The 22,233-nt window shown below is 33.2% G+C and overlaps 1 protein-coding gene across 11 annotated transcripts in view; it reads right to left on the bottom strand.

Moving 5' to 3' along the window:
* LOC133179062 (uncharacterized) overlaps positions 1–22,233 on the bottom strand; it is a 71,749-nt gene that overhangs the window by 16,949 nt on the left and 32,567 nt on the right. For 7 of the 11 annotated variants that reach the window (XM_061313769.1, XM_061313761.1, XM_061313770.1 and 4 more), the window contains exons 5-12: positions 21,001–21,446; positions 7,837–7,910; positions 6,950–7,105; positions 4,281–5,812; positions 3,044–3,220; positions 2,356–2,574; positions 1,259–1,906; positions 42–171 (exon numbers count right to left, since the gene is read on the bottom strand). In XM_061313769.1, the coding sequence (XP_061169753.1) occupies positions 42–171; positions 1,259–1,906; positions 2,356–2,574; positions 3,044–3,220; positions 4,281–5,812; positions 6,950–7,105; positions 7,837–7,910; positions 21,001–21,446 (3,382 nt within the window). The remainder of the gene's footprint in view (positions 1–41; positions 172–1,258; positions 1,907–2,355; positions 2,575–3,043; positions 3,221–4,280; positions 5,813–6,949; positions 7,106–7,836; positions 7,911–21,000; positions 21,447–22,233) is intronic. The other 4 variants (XM_061313764.1, XM_061313768.1, XM_061313772.1 and 1 more) reach the window with 4 other exon arrangements.

Raw genomic sequence — 22,233 nt, 5'->3', positions numbered from 1 at the left:
TTATCTATATCATAAAGATGTGGTCAGTAAATAACAATTACCTGAGTATTAAATCGTGAGGTCAGCTGTTTGCGATTCCTCCGTCTGATGACTGGGGGGTCAGCTTTGGGGGGCACTTTCTCTTGTTCCTTCAAGCTAGAGAACAGTTTAACCTTCTCTGCCAAACTTCGCCTAGAATTGGCAAAACATACCAAAATTTTAAAAATCTAATGTCTGAATGTTTAAAATTAACACCTGTGCATGGAAACAAATAGCATGTATGAAACATCAGTGTTATAAATGCCTTCATTAAACACATTAACCTTAAATAAAACATATGGTATTGCAAAACACCTAACTTTAGATATATACATTTATATAAGAATAACTCGGTTAACCTAAACAAGCTTTCTTTTCAAAATTTCCCATTCCCAAATTTCCAGGTAATAATATGAGACCTCAACAGGTACTGCAGTTATATCTTTACAGTGACTGATTTCAGCTGTTTTGATAACTCATATTTCCACAAATTGAGATTAATTGGGGCTCCAAGTGGAAGAGAATGCACATGCCTCAGTTAACAATGTTGGATTCCTGGTGCCACTGTTTCTGACACTGATTTAAATCTCAGACAAATAATATTACCGCCATATCTTCATAAAATGCCTGTCATATCTTGAGAGAAAATTTGATACTTAATCCATCCTAATGACCCAGATATTGTCACGTTCATTTTTTCCCCAGGATATAAATATCCCTTTATGTGAATACTCATGCATCTGTTAATGATTCCTTTAACAATAATTACTTTGACACCTATTTTCTCACATGTTTAAGCATTTTTAAATAAAATGAGTAATAAAGAACAGCTAATATTTTATCATTCTTATAACAGATAACAAAAGCAGTGAATTTATGAGAGATATCTGGGGGTGTTCTAAGCAATTCAGTGTCACTTCAGATCTATTTAAGACTTGCTTTTGAAAGACTAAAGCATAATGCCATATATAGTTATATAATAAAATCTTGGTGATATTTTTTTAACATACTGTTTTTACATAAATAAATTTCTGTTTTCTTCCTTTACACAGTAATTATTTTCTTTTATACAAAGCAGCAGAGTAGATAAAAGCTGCACACAAACACACCTCGCACCGCCAAAAACAAACCTTTGCCCCTCAATAAGCAATGAACATGCAGAGCACTTGAAAAGTAAATAAATATTTAAAAGAATGTGACTCAGGCTTGCTGGACAAGCTTGCAAAGATTCCCAACCAACCTAGCAGCGTCATCCGTCTTTTCCTCTTCTTCTTGCTGCGATTTTTCACCCTCCGATTTCCCGCCCTCAGCAATCTCTGCTGCTGACTTCACCTCCTCTTCCGTAACTGGCTGAGTCTGACATCGCTCTCTTTTCTTCCTGTCTATATATCTCTTAGCTCCACTAGCACACGGCTTTGGTTTATCAGGTTTGGACTTTTCTACAATGTTTGTAAACATGGACGCTTTTGCAGACACACTGAGTCTGGCTGGATCATCCTCATGTGTGTCCAGATCCAGACTCAAGCTCCGAAGGCTTTCCTCAGAGGTTTGGAATTCAAAGCTATCACAGTAATTTTCTACATCAGAAGACCCTGACAGAATACCAGAATCTGCTTTAGAGTCTCTGGCACTAGACCAATCGGATTTCTTCCTCAGCCCTGCCATTCCAATTGACTCCCCTTCAGGAATGGCATTAAGTTCTGCTGCAGTTATCGGCAAAGTCTTATGGCGTTCCCTTCGGGATCGTCTTAATTTTTCTCTATGTAAATGTTGAGGAAATTCGCTCCTCTTTCCTAACAATTTCTTGTTGTCTTTTTCAAGTTGTTCAAACACATTTTTGGATGCCTTTTTTAACACTTCACGTCTAAAATCAGCAACTGATTGTAAACTGTAAAATAGCAAACAACAAAAGCTACCCCAAAATTCTAAAACACAATATAAACCCACAAAATCCATTCTCCCTAGCTCCTCAAATCACAAGTATGCACACGAAATAACAGTAAAATCCCAATTCTTTTATGAAAAGCAAGTTGTGATTTTAATGCTATAAGATTAGAGATATATTTTTTTTTCTGTGTAAAGTTCTAATCATAACTTCTAATTATATGCATACTTTCCATGATAAATAAAGCATTAACAAAATGGAAAATGTGTAAAATTAAGTATTAATGAAGCATTATAATTTTCAAAATACCATTTCTAGAGTAACACAGTGACAATATATTTCACAACATTATACAGTACATATTATATGCACAAAATTAACAAATTATCTATGATAATTAGCAAAAGCACACTACACATCTTTAAACATGTATAATGGTAGCACATAATTACCCATCAGCCTCCTGGATTTCCTCTAAAGTGACTGGCTGAGTTCTTGTTCTCCAGTCCTCCCTTTTACGTTTCTGGAAGGCCTTACGCTTCTCTTCCAAACTTCCCACCTTGTGGCCTAGCTCGGCTAGGTTACTGAGTTTCTGTATCAGCTGCTCACCACAAAGGGAGCCTGAGCTTTGCTCCTCTGTGCTCTGAGAGTGGGGAGTCAAGCTACCAGTCCTAAAACAAAACACAAAATGCTCGCTGTGAATGTACAGACAACTCTACCTCTCCCAGCAAGAAATGTCACTGGTGCCGAAGTCTGACATTCTTCTTCACCTAAAAAAAGCTCTGACTGCAGAAAACTGGCACGAGTACAAGCAAGAAGAATAGTAAGAAATAAAACAGAGGAGAGAAACACCCATGTGTTGTTGTTCTGTGATGCAATGTGTCAATCAGCTTAGAGGCAGTGAAAACGATTCCTTGCTTAGTTCCCAGAACAATAATTTTGTTGTAGATAAAGATTTTATGGTTAAGCCATCTTCAATGTTGTGTAAACATACAGTAAAACTTATGACATTTGGAAACCACTGGTTAAACAGTTTATGTTCTCTTTATTACTAGTAATAAAACTGTATTTTCATGTATGTTGACCTTGATTCAAAGTAAAAGTCTAAAGGTTAATAATGACCAAAAGTATAGTGCTTACCTCCCTTTAAAGGCAAATTTTGGAGTGGCAGTTCCTGATTTGGCTCGGGGGGTTATAGGACATGACTTTGCCTCCTCCAGTTTGTTTTGCATTTGAAAAATTCTCTCCTGCATGGAGAGTTTAGGTGTGACATCTTCATCCTCAATGGTGGTATCTCCCCGAAATTCCTTCTCCCTCCTAAACAAAAGAGCAAAACTGACAGATCACAAAATAATGTAGGTGGGAAACAGGTTATGTATCTATAGCCAGAATCTATCTGCTAGATTTGTATTTTTTTTTCGCCAAGCTTACTCTTTGATGTCCTGTGATGAATCCTTTGGAGATTTTCTCTTAGTTCTGGAGAAGTGACAAAATATGATATACACTACCAGCAATAGAAGACAGACACCAGTCATTCCTATCGCGCTATCAGCATTCATTATTGTCAGTTTCCACACACTCTTAATTATAAATACTCCTCACCAAAAGCCACGCAGGTATATATATCAAGATAATCTAAATGTTCCTTTCAATGGGATCCACCAATATTCTTTGTTTTTCCTCACTAATATATTAAAATGACTATTCTGTGTAAATATTTGACTCCTGATTTTATATTATTTGTGTTGTCATAGTCACAACGTATAGTGATTCATTTTATTTTAATCTCTACTAAAGATTTAATGGCTTGTAAAGGAAGTAGCTTCCGGACAGTTTTACTACAATGCAAGTTTTCTGTTTAGATAAATATACCACAGCATGACAACCGTACATGTATCCATCAGTACAATGTACATGTATGTACACAGTGTGTACACTGACCTTTCATATAAAAGTTCCTGATTCTAAGAGTATAGAGAGAAAATAGTCTGAGATACGACACACACAAGAGGGATAACTCCAAAGGAATTAACATCAAAATCACAAGTATGACCTATTCCTGGATTTCTTGGAAAAGCATTCTGCCAAGTACAGTGTATATATATCTATATACTTATATAACTAAGCCTGTATCCAATAATTGTTCCTAATACGTACACTATGTCTTTTAAAAATAAAACTGAAGTAATAGCCTTCTATTTGAGAAAGATAGAAAAGGAAGGAAGGGACTAGTTACATCCCCAAAATACATGTGCAGCTATGCAGCCTATGTGTAAACCATATTTCTAAAAATGGCTGAACTAGAGACTAGTTTTAACTGAGAAACTAAGCATCTTTTTTTATTACCTTCAGCTACAAATGTCAACTCCCTTTTTACCTGAGAGTTTCCTGAATATCACTGGCAACATCTTGTTTATCATCACTATCTTCATCGCTGTCACTGTTGTCTTGTTTCTTTTTCCGTCTGCGTAAAATACCAGCTAATTCCTCATCCACAATTACACTGGATTTCATGGACTTGGTCCGTTTAAGAATTCCCTTTGGACGATCTGTGTCCTTGGCCCCATATGACTCTGCTCGACGAATGGCAGATGATTTAGATGAAGATGAGGATTCAACAGATGACACATTGTCCTTACTTGGTGACACAGATGATCTGAGAGATCTAAGTGGTGATTTTTCCTTATCTGAATCCTTTTCCAGAAATTCTGAAGACTTAATATTTGACACAATGTGAGGCATTACTGTAGTTTTCTCAGGTTCCGATTTCTCACCTAACTTATCACTGTCAGTAATGCGGTTCAATTCTGGTGACTGAGCTTTTGTCGTAATATTTGACACAATATGCGGCATTGGTGACACTGTTGCTCCAGGAGTTTTCTCTGTTTCTGGTTTCTTGGCTAACTTTTCACTGTCGGTACTGTGTGTATGTTCTGGTGACTGAGCTTTTGTACTGGTCACTAATTGGCTAACACTAGTGGTAACCTCAGACACTGATGAAGTCACTTTGGCTTGACTGCCCTCCGTTTTCTGTGGGGGTGCCAGAGATGATTGTTCTTGTTTGTTTACTTTATCATTACTTACAACCTTTGGCGTTTGTTGTGAGCTTTGGTCATACTCTTTGGTTACTATCTCATTACCTTTGGCTACTTTGGAGTCAGTTTCTTTTTTCCTGGCTTTTAATATACTTGCTACTTCAGAATCTGTGATGATGTCATCTGACTTTTGGTAGGGTTTAAAACGATCATCAATGTTATTTCCTTCCCTTAAGTTAGAAGAATCAGTTTCATTTAGCCTCGTTTTCAACTTAGAAGCAACTTGCTCATCACATATAACTTCATCCACTTCTGCTGGTTTGTGAGTTTGATCTTCTTTTTCAATTTTTTTGCTATAAATTTGTTCCCTTTCTAACTCTTGTCCTTTGATTTGTTGATCAGTGACCACTTTGTGGCGTCTGTTCAAAATGGCTGCAAGCTCTGGATTAGGGGTTGCCATGTTTTCTGAATCCTCTTCCAACGGAGTATTTATCACTGTTTCAGGACTGTATCGTTTGCGCATAAAATCCGACTTGAAACTCTCAGATCTCTGTACCCCTTTTTTCTCATCAGGAGATGGGGACTTTTTCACACGTAAACTTTGAGTCCTTTCGGGGGTTCTGCGACTGTCTGATTCGTCACTGCTGCCGATGGCACAAGCTTCCTGACGATGGAGATTTACTTTCCTTCTAGGCGATACATCTCCTGATTCTCCATTAGAACCTGAAAATTTCTGTAACAGAGAGGAAAAATCATTTTTTCTCCTAACTATAGGAATATGCCTATGTGCTGTCTCCTCTTGTTTCTTAGCTGTTTTGGGGTCTGCCTTCTTGTCTCCAAACTCCCCCGAAAATCTGTTGATGACTGATGAGACCTGAAATGCCAATGCCATTGGTTAAGTGACATGCAAACCATGCTATTAATACATTCAGTCTGTGTTAGACATATCAGTCTATCAGTGCAGAAAGATTCAAATTTCAAAAAACAGAGAAATTTTGTGCATTAAAAATCAAGGAACACACAAGGAGTTAAATTATTATCAAACAGAATTTTAATTATTAACTGTCTCCATCATTATTTTCCTACAAGATAAATCACTGGGAACCTACCCTATCTTTATTGACTGACTTTGAACCCTTACATATCAATATTTTATCCAGCATCTGTTTTCAGAATGAGACTAAGCTAGTCCACATGCATCTTGTACGTGTCTCTAATGGAATGAGTCACTGCTTTCTAATGCAATCTCCAGGATAACTAATTACAAATCAACATATCCATGCAAATGGGATTCACAATCTTGAGATCAACACCTGAATAACTTGGTGACATGCCACTCAGTAAAATTCTGTCATTGTGTTGTTCACCAAATCAATGTCCTCTCAAAGGTTGTCTACTTTAAGATGTGAGCTAGATTACTCAATCCAAAACAGGATTGGGCTGTATTGTTTAAAAGACCTGGGAGTATATTTCAGATGAATGACTGTATTTACTAGGAAACATTCTATTTAAATAACCTAGGTGTCAATTAGGTGCCTTTCCTAATCAATTACATGAAAAAGACAAGGAACTTCATTCATGACCAATTCTGATAAAATCGGGTTCTTGTAGGCTTGAGATCATAATGTTTGGACTTTTTCAACCATTTATAGTACAAATGAGTATCTTATGCATTGTGAGCCATTCAAATGCAAATTAAAATACTGTCATAAAAAATTATTACACCATTATGAAAAAAATTGTACATGTATTATTAATTAAGAAAATAATCAAGATACGCTCTTGAACAGGTAAGGATTTAAATGATATGTTTATTACTTATTACCGGTTAGCATTTGGCAGGTATAACATTATCTAATACCAATGAAACTTATATTTTGAGAAATTAAACAAAATAATTTTGTCATCTACCTCTCCATTCTACCTCACAAAATAACTTGATGGAATACCCCTAATAACCTCTCAACTGGTTGACAAAGCTAAAGGAATTTGTAAAACCTGAAATTCTTACCTTGGATGGTATAGAGAATTTGGACGGTAAGATGGAGTCTAACACAGAAGATCTGCCTGACTGTGAAACATGGTGCTCAGTCCCGTTGTCATGGTGACGTGATCTCACAAAATTGTTAGTAAGATTGTGCTTAGGAATGTGATTAGTTGTGACATCCTATGGGAAAAATGCAAAAAATACGAAAAACTAAAAAAATCAGCATTCAAAATGCACACTGAATAAAAGTGCAACAAAATGGTGACAAATATATATCAAGACACTTATTACACTCCATATGCTTCCAATTTCTCATTTTCTTAAACTTTTCTATGTAAATAGTTAAAGACCTTTGGTTAACAAAACACTGATCCCTTGTCATGTGACCTAGAAATGTTAAAGTTCAATATCTTTTTTTTTTTTAAAGCTAAAGGACCTTTTAGCCAAGAAAAATTTCTCAAAAGCAAATATTTACATAACATTTTAAAATCAACCAGAAATTTACCTTGGAATGCATATTGAAAAATATTATTGATATTCATACAGATAAAATACATATCATGCATTAGAGCATGGCAATTAAACAAGTCAAAATGAAATCCAATCCACACGATCTGCACTTCACAAGAATAATTTTTCATCTAATGTCTAAATTCAACATGCGTCAGCTATATTTACACTTTAACATATGCTGAAAAAATACCAGCTTCGTGTGGGAGTTTCACTGATTTATAAAATATGACAAGAAATGAGTCAAAAGTTTAAGGTGGGACATCGCACTAGTGAAAGTCCCTTTCATCCAAAGAAAACAGACACATAAATTTCTTTCCAAGTAAATAAAAGCATAATAAACATTGCGAATGTTTAGTGCACTAGCACATTAAAGATTTAACGACAAATAATCGACTTACAGGTGAAGCAGACGTTTCTTGTGTCCTTACAACTGACTCACTTGTGTGTTTTTCAAGACCCCTTCGTCCAACATCTGAAAGACAGGAGAAATGACAATAATGTTCAGGTGAAAATTGACCCACATAACTATATATCAAATCTCTTCATACAAACCTGTTCAACCTGTAAAGCCCGTAAAAAATCTTATTGTATATAAATAACGTATTTCCGGATTAATCTTCCACTTCCAATAAATAATGTATGAATCTTCTTTATATCATGTGGTTTCAGACAGAAAACGACAGGTGAAAGCATTATCTCCCACCTAGAGAATTCAGACATCCAAATTTTCAGTAATCCTTCACAACCTTTCGTCATTCAACTGAAAATTTGTAATCAATTTGTGAATGTAGAGAATATAACACAGAATTAATACCTGAACCTTATTGGCACAGAATGCCGATTCCTGAGCTTTTAAAATACACCAATCAATACTAACAGCCGAAGGTCGAGGTGAAATAAACATTTGTCAACACAATCATCAGGGAGGCTTCAATAGAAGTTCTGTGGCTTATTCTTTGTCAGGTGTGATACAGTCTTGAGGGAGGCTATTCTTTAGTTAGGGCACCAGTTTTGTATCTATTATTTCTTTTCACACAACAGTTTGCAATCTGAGACTAAAGTCAATTTTTCATCCATTGAAAACTAATTTTTTTGGTTCAGGACTTTTCGCTGCTTGAGTTTCAAAAGAGTCTCATATTTCAATGAAATCATCCTGTAAGGATATATTTTATTTATATATATCTTATTACAAAGATGAACTTTATGCTATTTTCAAACAATGATACAAAAGTTAGAAGAAATCTTCCTGACCCAGTATATTACATCCTGGAAGTAGGATAGACACAATATTAATGAAAATGTTACTTAATAAAATTTCATGGTGTGAGTCTGCCTTCCTTAATTCAGATTAAAACAATAATCTTACCTCTGCACAAACAGAGTTAACAATTGTTACATTTATGCATTGTCCAACGTAATTGATTAAAACATTATGCATCTTGGACAATAAAGGTACAGATTCAAATACCTACCTCAAAGCAGCTAGAGCAAATCTTATAATAAGACAATATAATATTGATACTACCCGGTAATTAAAATTTGAATTTGTGCACTTAAATATTTCTCTAATATGTGTGATAACTTTTAATTATATATAATTTCTAATAATATTCAATATCAATCATTGCTTCATGTATTAATATTTGGACATGATATATCATGAACGTGAACTTACCAAAATAACCAAACAAAGTAAATATCCAGTAAAGCCACCCATAAACACAATCCAATATAGCTCGCATCTCCATTTTAAATCAATCTGTTTTCTCCTCAAATCCCAATTCACATTTGAAATCTACTTTAAGTTTTACATTTTTCAAGGGCAGGCTACTTTAGATATGTATCACGGTGTCCATTTGCACAATGGCTTTGAGTTACAGAATACCAACACCCAAAGTATAAAATGTTGCTTTTTTTAACTATCCAGCCTTTATTACAGAAACACACATGTAAAATAATATACTCTGAAATCTCATTCTAGGCCCATCAGCTTGATGCAGGTATAAATAAATGGAAAATGATTATTCCACGGATCACTTCCGAATGCCTGGAGCTGGTCAATCAAGCAAGCACCTTGGTCACTTCAAGTAGCCTTAATATCAACAAGTCCCTAGCACTTGATTCCTTACTTAAACAATCCAATGTCTGCTGCATTTAATAAGTGATTATACAGTTGTCTTTCTATCTGCTCTTTTATCTATTTTAACACATTTCAGGAGCTTAAAGATCCCAAGATATTAGAAGGCACAACTCCTGTTGTAAACACCACAAACCAGAACTAATTTTTTGACAGAGAGAATGATCAGATTATCAATTGATCTATTTATCTACAGTGATAATCACAGACAGACTAATAGATTAATCCACCACAAGTATTTCTCTGTTGTCTTCTCATTAGAGCAACCTGTCATGAGTGTCCCATCATTGCAATACATCTTTTTCTGCTCAGACATGTCATGAAGCAAAAAAGCAACATTAACATGGCACTTCCCCGGGGAACAAGGCTGACCACACAATTTGTCTGTCCAAAATAACGACAGTCTGCAATTTCCTCGTGATCACAGAAAATATGTAAGCTACACAATTATTACATCAAGGAAAGGTGTTTGGCAGGTAGACAGAATATTAGATCTGTGTTTCTCAAATTGGAACAACAGAATCATTCCCTCAGTATAAAAGAACTTATTTCTTATATCCTCCATCTGTTTCCAACAAGATCCAAGATAGAACTCTTTAAACAAAAAATAAACAGCACAGACTAATTTCCACAGCTTATTTATCTCTTAATTAACATCTACTTCAGTAAAAATCTGGTCAAAAGAACTGAAGGATCCAGGCTGATATAATAAAACATCAGAATATTTCACAGTTTGATGAATTCTTCTTGCTCTGTACAATAATATCTGTTTATCCTTTTACAGACTGACTGTTAATCCACAGAGCTCTGCCCAAACACCACCAAAACCTCCCTTATATTCACTAGGCGCTACCACAAGGTCCAGGTTTCAGTGACATTTGTGGACTTTTAATTGACAATGTAATCAGCCAATGATTAATGAGCCAACAACCTTTGCATGCAATGATTTCCAAAGCCACCAAAGTCTATAAAATCCAGGGTCAAAAAATTTCTAGACAATTATGGTATCATATCCAGGAGTCAGGAAAACTTCCAGCAAGTTTTACATACTTGTAAAACAAAGGTACACAAAAATTGTTACAGAAAATTGGGTTTAAAGTTGTAAATCAATTTATCCCTTTATCCTTCCACTTGATGGGAATTACAATGTTGTAACAAGATAAAGTTCCAATTGTCTGAAGATTTCCCTGCAGTTCTCAGAGTTCTTTTGTCTTCGTACACTTGGAGAGTGGTGCAAGAAAACTGCTAGATTTACTAAAGTCTTTGATCCTATGTCCACAAAAGCTGGCAATTTAAAAACCATTTATTTATATGCTTATGAAAATATCTCCTTATTAGATTTTGTCCATGGCCCTCTCAGCGCTGGCTTTTATACACATAAGAACTTAAGTCATTTCTTTGAATAAAACCCTTTGCACTCAATGAAGACAACATATTTTAAATAAATGCAAGTCGATAATCAATTTACATTTTTCATTCCTTCCAGGTAAAATAATCAAACAAAACAATTGTATGTCACATAAGTCCACTGACCCAATTTTTGTGCTTAAATAGCCAAAATGAAAGAAAATAACCAAATTTTTTCACAGTAAAATAATCACCTCAATCAACCAACATTGTTATAAGGCCAACTATAAGTGTGAACACAAATCTTTATTTTTCAAAATGCTTTCTTGAAACCTAGAAAATAAAATATGTGTAAATATTCATGAGGTACTTTGGCATTCCAATGTCCTCAAATTAAACATAAAAATCTAACACCTGTTTTATTGAATTGACCTGTTAACAAAAAGGTGAACGCAAACACCCCAGAAATTACAAAAAAGATTCTAAAGTTTAAAAATGGACTATTAATCAAATAATGTAATAATTTTCATCTTAAGACATTGAGAAGTAGGCTGTCTGTTACAAGTATTTGGGAAAATTATGTCACAGTTTCATCAAAACATTTATTTATTGCCAAATGTAGGACCATAGATGATTAGCCATGCAGTTCATTATGAACATCTGAAAGGATCTTTATTCATTATACAAGTGAAATAATATGTGGTTATAGTAAACCAAACATACGATGGAAGAGCTAGTTACAACAGTTTATTAGATTTTGATGTTTTTCTACTTATTTAATCTGACTGAAGAGCTATTGTACAAAGCTAGGGTAGCATTCACTGTGTGTTTTTACATGATTCTGTAAATAATGACAGAGACATCTCCACCACACACAAAGGTTATGAAAACTGGACACAACTTTTTAAACTTGTCCATGGAATGTTTAATCATGGTCTTTAGAAAGAGAGGCTTATTCTAAAGAAGTTGCTCCAAATGCATATTAATGACAATGTGATCTACATTTGAATGTCTGCAACTATGGAATGCCACATTAGCAATTACCATAATGCACCTATAATAAGCAATGTATATGTTATAGTTTTATGGTACATCACAAAGAGAGGTAACTCTTAACAAAATTAATTCAATACTTACCCAAGTCAACTTTGTATTTTGGCTTGCTGAGTTTCAAGGTAAAAGTGGAACGGAAAATCTCTGTATGCATCTTAATAGCCCCAAATCGCAGACATATATATCCAGATTATCCACTTGTCTCCATTTAAATAATACTAAATTTGCAAAGATTCCAAATTGCATTCACATTTTACTTTGTGCCACATGAAATTTACATCACATCAATTGCACAGATCCCCTGATGTGCACAAAGCTAAGTTAAAGAAGATCAAAAGCTGACACTTGTCTACATAACAAGAACTGCTTTTGCCTGGCGTACAATCGTGCATTTCACCTGATATGGACAGATAAGTTACCAGGAGAGCACACCGTGCAAATCTTAGAACTGGGTGGGATTGAGTAATAGTGTCTCCCCAGACATGTTTTATAATCAATAAAACAATATGTAAACACTTGTTATCTTAGCATCTAAATCCTCTGAGAACACTACACCCCACAGGCATTTCGGCCCTGGGGACACAATCTTTTTAGGCAATGGTTTTTTTGACTTGACAATTCATTAGATTTATTACAAAGTAACTGGACCATAGGGCTATCAAAGAGAACACACAACCAACTCTGACAAGATTACTTTATGTGTAATTCAACACTTCAGAAATGCTTTATTCCATAATAAAATTACTATTTTATCTTATTTCTAACACCCAGAGAAAAAAAAATTGGGAGATAAAAGGTGCAGGATCGATGAAGGTAACTTTTCTGGGTGGCCAAATTCATTTACAACTATTGCATATTAAACCTTTTTAAATTGTGGAACCCTCGGAAATTCTTTTTCCAACACATAGTTATAACAATAACTTTTACAATTTTTTTGGCATTAATGAACATTTATGATGATGAATATGTAAGACAACTGAATTTTTTTTTTATTAAAGGTACCCTGTAGTAAAATGCTCTACTAGTACTCCATACACAAAATCATTCCATATATCATAACCTAATGAACATTTATGTGTAAGCTGGGTATTTTAAAAAATTACTTAAAAACATAAAACTGCACATTGCAAAGGAAGGAAACACCCTTAATTGCTTTCATACCTACATTGCTACTTGGAAACATATTATCAGGGACATAAATGCACCTGCCAACTAGCATATGAAAATAAAGAAGCAATTTGAATGCTTATTCACAAGACATTATATTAAGTTTTCATAAATATGGCTTCTTTTGACAAACCCATTTTCCTGTTTTACTGAACATGAACATTTGACCTAAATCATCTAAAGATTATCTCTGTATGGAAAATTGTAACACTTAGTGGAATTTTAATCCTGGATTAGAATGTCTAGTCAATTTCAAGCAAAAAGAGAAAGACATGCTTACTATGAGGTGGGAAAAGACATGTAATGTGATTAATCCAAAGGAGGAACGCTGGACGGAATGGATGACTCAGAGCAAATGTTATACATTCCCATCAATACAGCACAGAAATGGCCCTCAAAAAATCCGATACAGACAATGAATGCAGAATCCAGATCGTCAATGCACTTAATACATAATTAATGCAACAATAATGAACAAAATAACCATGCAATAACAGCCATTTTAACAGGGTATATAGAGAAATGTATAGAAAAGCATATACCTGAAATTTCTTGAAGAAATTGGTCCCAGAAATTGTGCTGCTTATGACGGCTTCTGATCTGTCTTACACATGCCTCTAGTTAGTCATCAAAATTTTTTTTTTCTAAAGCTTGTTGTAATCAAAGATAAGTGAAATCAGTGAAAGCTGGAAAACTTAAAAATCACAACTTTAAACTCACAACCTCCAAAGATAAGGTATCTGCAGTTTCCTTCTAATCTGCGGTTTAAACAGGGGATAGAATATCTATGCATCATTGAAAATCTAAAGTTTTCTCAAAACCAAAACAACTTCCTATTAGAAATTGAATTGTCTCATAAACATATCAAATTCTGAAACTAAAATGAAAATCTGGTAAAAACTTGTTTACTTTGGCTCTATAAGACCTATCTATTGCGTACCAATCCTAAACAAATGACGGATTTGCAAGATCCATTTTCATGTCATTTTCATAACAATAAAAATGTTAAAAAATCCCTAATAAACACCTGTATAAATTTTCATGTGGCACAATGAAAATGGCTACATTCCTACATGTCTCCAAATATAAATCGGTGTTCAATCAGAGACACAAAACGCAGCTGGACAGATCTAATACTATCCATCTATTACCCTGCTGTCACATAAAAAATATTCAATATTTTTGCATTGTAAACAACAAGTTACCAGATAAGAACTTCTCTATAATGGGCCCTTTCTGTATACAAGCTATAAAAATCAATCATATCATCTTAGGTTAAAAACAGAAGCCTTTTCCAGATCAGTGAAAATTGGATTTTCATCTCACTGTAATAATTCATGTAGCATTAATTAATTTAGAAGACTGGGACATGACATCTTAAATGTCTAACAATGATGAAGATATCCGCACAAATGTCATAAAATGTCCAGGAAAAACAAATTTTGATGACTAGGTCGCTAATGTTATGTTTGTATCAAATCAAGTTTTAATTGAGATATATATATGAAAAGAAATAACGCCTCTCGGTCTCAACTGCTGATGGACTGTTTTTCAATCACTTTTTTTTTTTTTTGGCTTTAGAATATTCTGCATGTACATGACTGTATACATGTAATGGTTGATGTTCTTCAGAAAAAAATGAAAAATCAAGGTGGGACGTCAATTTATAACAAGTGGGAGGGTCACGACCTTGACCTGGAATCATTTTTTGATCACTAGTAAGGCAGGCAAAACATATCCCCATGTCTTAGAATTGGGCCTTCTGTTCCCACACAGTCCCATTTATATAGCACCACCTACATGTCTGTTTACAGAGTCTATCACAATTCAAACAAAGAAAATTGATTTCTGATGGTAATTAAGGTATTTACTCCTTCAAAATTATCTATCGTGGTGATAAAATAATCAATGAACTTGTCAGGTTCAAGGGGCTTTTGATTTACTTCAAACATTTCAACATGAAATTAATGCAATAATGTCGATATTTATAATTTATGGTCTCGGGTCCTATCTCGGAGGATTATACCCCCTATCAGATGGCAGGGAAAGGATTTCATGTCATATTAAAATAACTGGATCAGTATTTTTTTTTTATAAAGTTATTAACATTGAAAAGTTTGACAGAACAAATTCAGATTAGGACAGGTCACCGTAGTGCCTCAGGTGGCCAAATCAATGTTGTGAAGTTTCAGTATGCACAGAAATTAAAAATGTCACAGAGCACTATATACTGTAAACTCAACATAATTCGCTACAACTTTTTATTCTTGAATTGTCAGTTGGAAATTGATCTGCATAATTTAATACACTGTATTTGCAACTGAGGACACGCGAAGGAAACAATTCTATATATAAATCTAAACTGAGTAACTTGTTCGCAGCAATAAATATTCATGAGTAAAAGAATTTAGTTCAAGAAACTGAAACTCATGGAAATTTCTTGCACACAAATAAAAATTTGTCTATAGTAACATAAGATTCCAATTAAAAAGAAAAAGAAACAAATATATTAATGTTGCTTCCAATTTATATCTATCTTTTACCCTTTTTATAATAAGTACCATCTGTCAGAGTTCAACCTGATCAAGATTTTTTAGGATTCCTTATAAATACATCAGGGAATAGAATGAGAGAAGTACAAGTTAATCATAATATTGGTGGAGCAACTGGCTCAATCTCCAATTCTCCATACATATTAGTATAGACCCTATTTAATTTCATTATTTTATTATTATTATAGCTATCACTTTTTTGTCACAAATTGCAAAATTCAAATAAATTGGAAATTTAATTTTCATAAATTTTGAATCAATAATATAATGGCATTAAAAAAATGTAAATCAATTTTTTCACTTCATCTTCAGTATTCTTTATATGTACAGTGAGTACCTTCTTGAACATTTAAGAACTTGAAGAAAACTGCACAAACCTTTTGTGCCATTCATGAATGACCCCTCCATACTTGTAGGCATCAAGAGATCTTAAGGTGGCACCTTTGATAAACTATATATGAAACCATCAAATGTACACATTGACAGGACAATGACAGAGCACCCTAACGTGAAGGACCAACTTTGCTCTAACCTCACCAAGATTAAATTTCTCAAACTGTTTGCCAAAGTTTTGTAGACTTGGTTGTTTGATTAAGATTCAGTATTGGACCATAAAATACAGATTTCCAAATCTTGACTATAAAATGCATGGATCCACTTCCATTCACCAAGTCTGGGGCATAAAAAGGAATTTTACAAACTTCTGAGAAATATTATGCAAAATTCACTTAAGTTGTCAAAATTCTGAATGAAATTTGCTTGTCATTAATTTCATATGGTGAGGAGCTGATGTACCGGATTGTTCTGTACCCTGCTGAGCGGGTAGATCTTGTACCTATACCCTCTGGTTTTTCATCCAAGGATAAAAGCAACTCAATGGACCTTGAGGGTTCCACAATAAAATGTTTCTCCTCAGGTGTATAAGCTTACATAAAATTAATCATTACCTACATAACACACTTGATAAAAACTTAAATAAAAATATTTATATTCCCCACCTTTAAGGATTTCTGAACTCTATATATATCAGGAATTATATTCTTCTAGTGACATTTTCATTACAAAATCTCTATTGCTCTGAATTAGTAATAACAATGTTTGAATATGAGTGATTTTGCTTTCATTTTCCATCATATGAGACTAAAAAATTTCTCTTTCAAAAAAAAAAAAAAAAAAAAAAAAAAAAAAAAAAAAAAAAAAAAATCAAACAAACAAACAAACAAAAACAAAAAACAAAAAACAAAAAAAATACATTGAACTGATTTGTAAATAATTCAGAAGTCATTTCCATTCTTAATTTTTTTACTCATAAAAATATCTCAGTCTAAGAATAATTATAATTTATATTACATCTTGCATGAAGATATTATTTCCATTCATGCAGGGGGGGGGGGGGTGTCTTTCTATGAGTCCACAATTTTATAATAAAGGGATTCCACATGTAACATATACCTGGTATATAAACTCTATAAAAAAAAATATTTATTTTTCCAAAGATTGAAAATATATGGAAATAATTTCCAAATGAAATTATTAAAGGTAGGATTGGTTTAAAAAAATATCACTTTTAAAGTGTTGAGTATCAAAGAATAGGAAATTCCAATAAAATATAGGAAATTGTTATTAGAAAAAGTTGAAAATTCTAAGGATCAACATACTGTTTAGTACCCTTAAGAAAGTGATAATTGAGCTAGTGTACAATTTCATTAAAAATTTTCCACAATACTGAGGTCTTTAAAGTACCAATTGTCAAATGAAAACTTTCAAATGTTAAATTACAGCCTCTAATTTTACACTTCAATTTCCACTAACATAGGTAAAACAGTGTTACATAAGAGTATAAAGAGAATTGAATCCATTGTAATTCAAACTTTTACAGAAACTCCAACTTGAATTATTTCTTAGCAAGTTTTGAAATTAAGAATTTTATTTTAAAGCTTTCAATTGATCAAATATATGCACATTTTTCTATGAGATAATGTTTGTGTTGGCTGCATGAAAATATATTACTTTTCTTCAGAGTTGCATGCATCAACCACATGAAACTGAACATTCATTCTGAATTCTCTAAGAAGAAAAAAAAATGTCGTTTAACCCTTAAAATCAATTATTAAACACATATATTTCTGAACAATGAAATAATTAAAACATTTTAATCAAATAACTTGCAAAATGCATTTCAAAGACACATGTAGTCTTACTTACATACTTAATTTGCAAGTTGAATGAAAAATCAATTTATGTATGGCATTATATGCAGCACGAATGAATTGTACATGTTTAATACAAAACATAAACTATTTACTTGACCAATATTAACAATGCTAAACTTTCATTAAAATTGAGTTCATGCACATCTTGGCACATTCAGTAAAGTGTATACTTATTTGGTATCAAAACATTCACCTGATTTGAAAATCCACAGTGATGTATTCATTTTCCTGTTTCATTCAATCTTCTATAAGTAGTCTTTAGAAATCTATAATCTTCAAGATCAAGTTCATCTCATCCATATATAACCAAGTATTCTGTTAAAATGAGGCTTTAAAGATAATTTCTCTGCTATTTAAACCTTATAACCTTTTTACCTATGACCTCTGACATTCAGTCTGAAGAAAGAAAACACCCCTTTGTCCATAACTGCAAACTCTCAAAATTTAAACTCGATGAGGGTTTTAAGGTCTGTCCTTGTGAGGAAGAGCCACAATCTAACATACCTGACAATGGTCAAAGACTATCAAAACATTATAATATATTAGTGGTATACAGATTTATGATATTCAGTGAGCAATTTTTGAGGCTTTATGCAATAGGTCATACTCTGGAAGTCATGTATAAGTTATATATGGTCAAAAATCTTTATTTTTCAAACCAACAAATTTAAAGTTTTTACATGCAAAAGTCAAAATAATTGATATTCAGCTGTATTAGTGCACAAAAAAGTTATTTTGGGGATAAAATTGCAATATGGTAGTTTGTCTTATTTTCTTCAATTACCTTGAATACAAGCATAGTGTAGGTAATTATGTGGGACAAGTACTCTTTGATGTCTGTGAATTTTTCTCAATTTTTTTTTTACCTGACATAGTTTTTTAAGATCTAAAAACAGATAAAGTTAGCTCTATTTTAACAAAATAAGTTTTAGGCTTCATCTAACAGAGGTAAAGATAAAATGATAGTGAAGTTAGCATCCTCATTTTGTAAAACATAACTTAAGCATGGTTGACTAAAGTTTTTTTTCAAAATAATTGTTAAATAATGGAAAATTTTAGACATCAGCCTAAAGTTAAATTAGATTCTAAAACGCATTACATGGTAAAGATGAATTAAAATTCCTACCTGCATTTGCACATACAATAACCCTGCATTCACAGTTCTTCTTCAGAACAGATTTGACAACAGAATGCAGAAAGGCAACAAAAACCTCCTATACAAAGGCTGCACTTAATTCACCTGAGGTGAGATGCAATTTAGGAAACATGTCATTAGCAATCTCATAATTAGGAAAACAGGTAAATTTACCTGTACCAAATTCTCATTTAATGTTAAAGACATTTGATTTAAAGTCCATTAGTCAAACACTTAACTAAGTTTAATGTTCAATTTCATTAGATCTCCCTGAATTGAATTAGGCCATTTCAATACTTATGAGCAATGGTGACAACAAAAACATCCGCTGATTTTCCAAAATTAGTAAACTTTAAGGAGAATGCCTTTTTTTTTTTTTTTTTTTTTTTTTTTTTTTTTAGCAAATAAGAAGTATTCTTTATGGCATACCCTATTTATTGTAACATCATATGTATTATCATTTGTACCCACAAAAGTACAAAAATAAATGCATTTATAGAGAAATCAAATTTCCTTATATGTAGCTTTAGATATCAATGTTTATTAACTTGATATGAAATTTGAAGGGTAGAACAAGCTTTTTACAATATATATATTATATAACAATTGAAGTAAATAGAAGAATTAAAATCATATACCGGTAAGTATAAACAAGATGCCCATGGACCACATTGCTCACTTGAGCACTTTGTGGCTGGAAAAGAGCAGAAATCTGCAGTTCAGTATTGAAATGTTTAAATATATATGTGATCCAAACCTACCCCCCCCCCTCCCATCCCCCTAGGGGGGAGGGGGCATAATTAGAACAAACTTAAATCTACACTAACTGAGGATGCTTCAATATTTCTTTGACTAATCATAGCTTTAAAAGATTTTTAATGATTTGTTCTTATATATCCTTATATAAAAGTTTGATCTATTTTGGCACCACCAAACCCCCTTGGGTCATGATTTGAACAAACTTGAATCTACACTATGTGAGGATGCATCTATATTTATATGACTATCATGTGGCTTTGCTGTTCTTGAGAAGATTTTTAAAGATATTTCCTATATATTCCTATGTAAAACTGAGATTGCCCACAGTGGCCCCAACCTACCCTCTGGGGTCATGATTTGAACAACCTTGAAATTTTACTATATAATGAAGCTTTAACATAAGTTTGATATTTTCTGGCCCAGTGGTTCATGAAAAATAGATTTTTAAAAGATGCCATTTAATTTTTACCAATTCTTAATCATCTTCACTTGAAAGAGGCCATGGCCCTTCATGTGAACAAACTTAAATTCCCATTACCCAGGGATGATTTGTGGCAAGTTTGGTTGAAATTGGCCCAGTGATTCTGGAGAAGAAGTCGGGAATGTGAAAAGTTTACAGACAGCACACAACAAACAGACGAACAGAGAGAGGGACACTTTTTGATCAGAAAAGCTCACTTGAGCCTTTGGCTCAGAGGAGATAAAAATATGCAATTTTCTCTGAATGCCTGGATACCTATGGTTTTTTTTAATCCTAAAATACATTTGTTGATCAATTTTTAATTAGAAAATGCATAGCTGGTGCTTTTATTCACATTTCCTGAAAATGTATTTGAGATTTGATTATTTTACATGTACCTATATAATATGATTAACTATAGTTATAAACTCCGAAGAAATACCATGCCATTGGGTAAATATACATTATTTTTTTAATTGACAATTTGTGAGCATTTCAATTACTTTACTACTGAACCTGATAAACAGACTACCTTAAACACAACGTACATTTTCCTATTGGATGTTTTGCACTTCATTTTGTTTGACTCCAAATTTCAAGGATTTTTTAAAAGATATTTGTAAAGATCCTGAACAACATTGTCTATAAAAATATTATATTACCAACATTTCTACCATTTAGACAAGTATCAACGACTCAATTCAAATAGCTATTTTAAATTATTAAAACTGTATCCTACCTTCATCTTCTGGTTTTGTATTCAGCTGTGATTTCCTCATGGCTGACTTGTCTTTTCTTCTCTTTTTTTGTTCAATATCTGCAATCTGCTCTTCAGAATGAATTTCACTGATGGGTACTTGTGGAGTTACTTCCCCTGGTGGCTGAGTTATTTCCCTTGTAATCTGACTTGTTTCCTTAGATGACGTGGATGTGATGTTTGATGAATTCTGTTGATCAGCCTCAACAACAGAAAGTTGATCAGATGAATGAGTGAAAAGTTGAGTTGAAGTTGAGCTGAAACCCAAAAGTTCAGTTGAAGAAACGTTACTTAACTGTGTTGAACTGGTAGGCGGTGGTTTACTTGTAGAAATGTCTTTCAATTGAGTCTCCTCTGCTTGTGGCACAATTGATATCTGATTTAGTATGGCTGCTTTTGCAGGGCTGGGTTTATCTGATTTTATTTTCCTAAACAAAAATGATACATGTATCAAATCAATGTTGTCCTAATTATCTCGTGCATAAATAATAGGAAATCAATTGAAATTTCATTACTTTGAACAATGTGTGACATTTAATAACAGCATAGCTACAGGTATTTGGGGTGAAACCAGGATTAATTTACCAGAAAAGGCTGCAAATCTTTGTCAAAGTAATGCATGGGTGTAAACTTTTGCATTACATGAAGGAATTTGGAGAGAAATAATAAAAGGAAAAGAAAAAATACAAATATACAAGTACAGAGGAGAAATCATGTGTGGAAAAAAAAAAAAGAAAAATGCTTAAAAACAAAATTTTGCATGATGCAAAAGCATTTTCAAAGTACTTACATATATCGGAAAAAAATCTGTGAAATAAAAATCCTCTTGTGAGCTAAGAAGACTTTAACATGTTTATAACAGCTGATTGTTTTTGTTCACAATTTGGCAGATTGGCAATTTCTTGTCTAATTCTGGTGTGTGTATTTTCCTACTCTCTGAACATGACATTGACCAAAGGATTTGCAGCTTTTTACTGGTGATGGAAACCTCATTGTGTGTGATCATTATAAACAGCTAAATAATGTCAGCCATATGGTTTATACATCAAAACTGAGTTATCCCCCTTTCCAAATACAATTTCTTGAACACTTCTGTTTTCTGTCACAACTGAATTGAGTTGTGGTGTAAAAGGTCATAAAATCTAAATGATTCATTTAAATTTCACACATGCATTTAACTTTCACTGAACTGTCATCAAACAGAATTTGATCTAA

The sequence above is a fragment of the Saccostrea echinata genome, unplaced genomic scaffold, assembly GCF_033153115.1.
Source record: "Saccostrea echinata isolate AGI-Se365-2 ecotype Australia unplaced genomic scaffold, CSIRO_AGI_Sech_v1 ptg000004l, whole genome shotgun sequence".
Lineage (NCBI taxonomy): Eukaryota > Metazoa > Mollusca > Bivalvia > Ostreida > Ostreidae > Saccostrea > Saccostrea echinata.
Note: the sequence above shows the minus strand (reverse complement) of the source record. Positions and strands in the feature narration are given on the sequence as shown.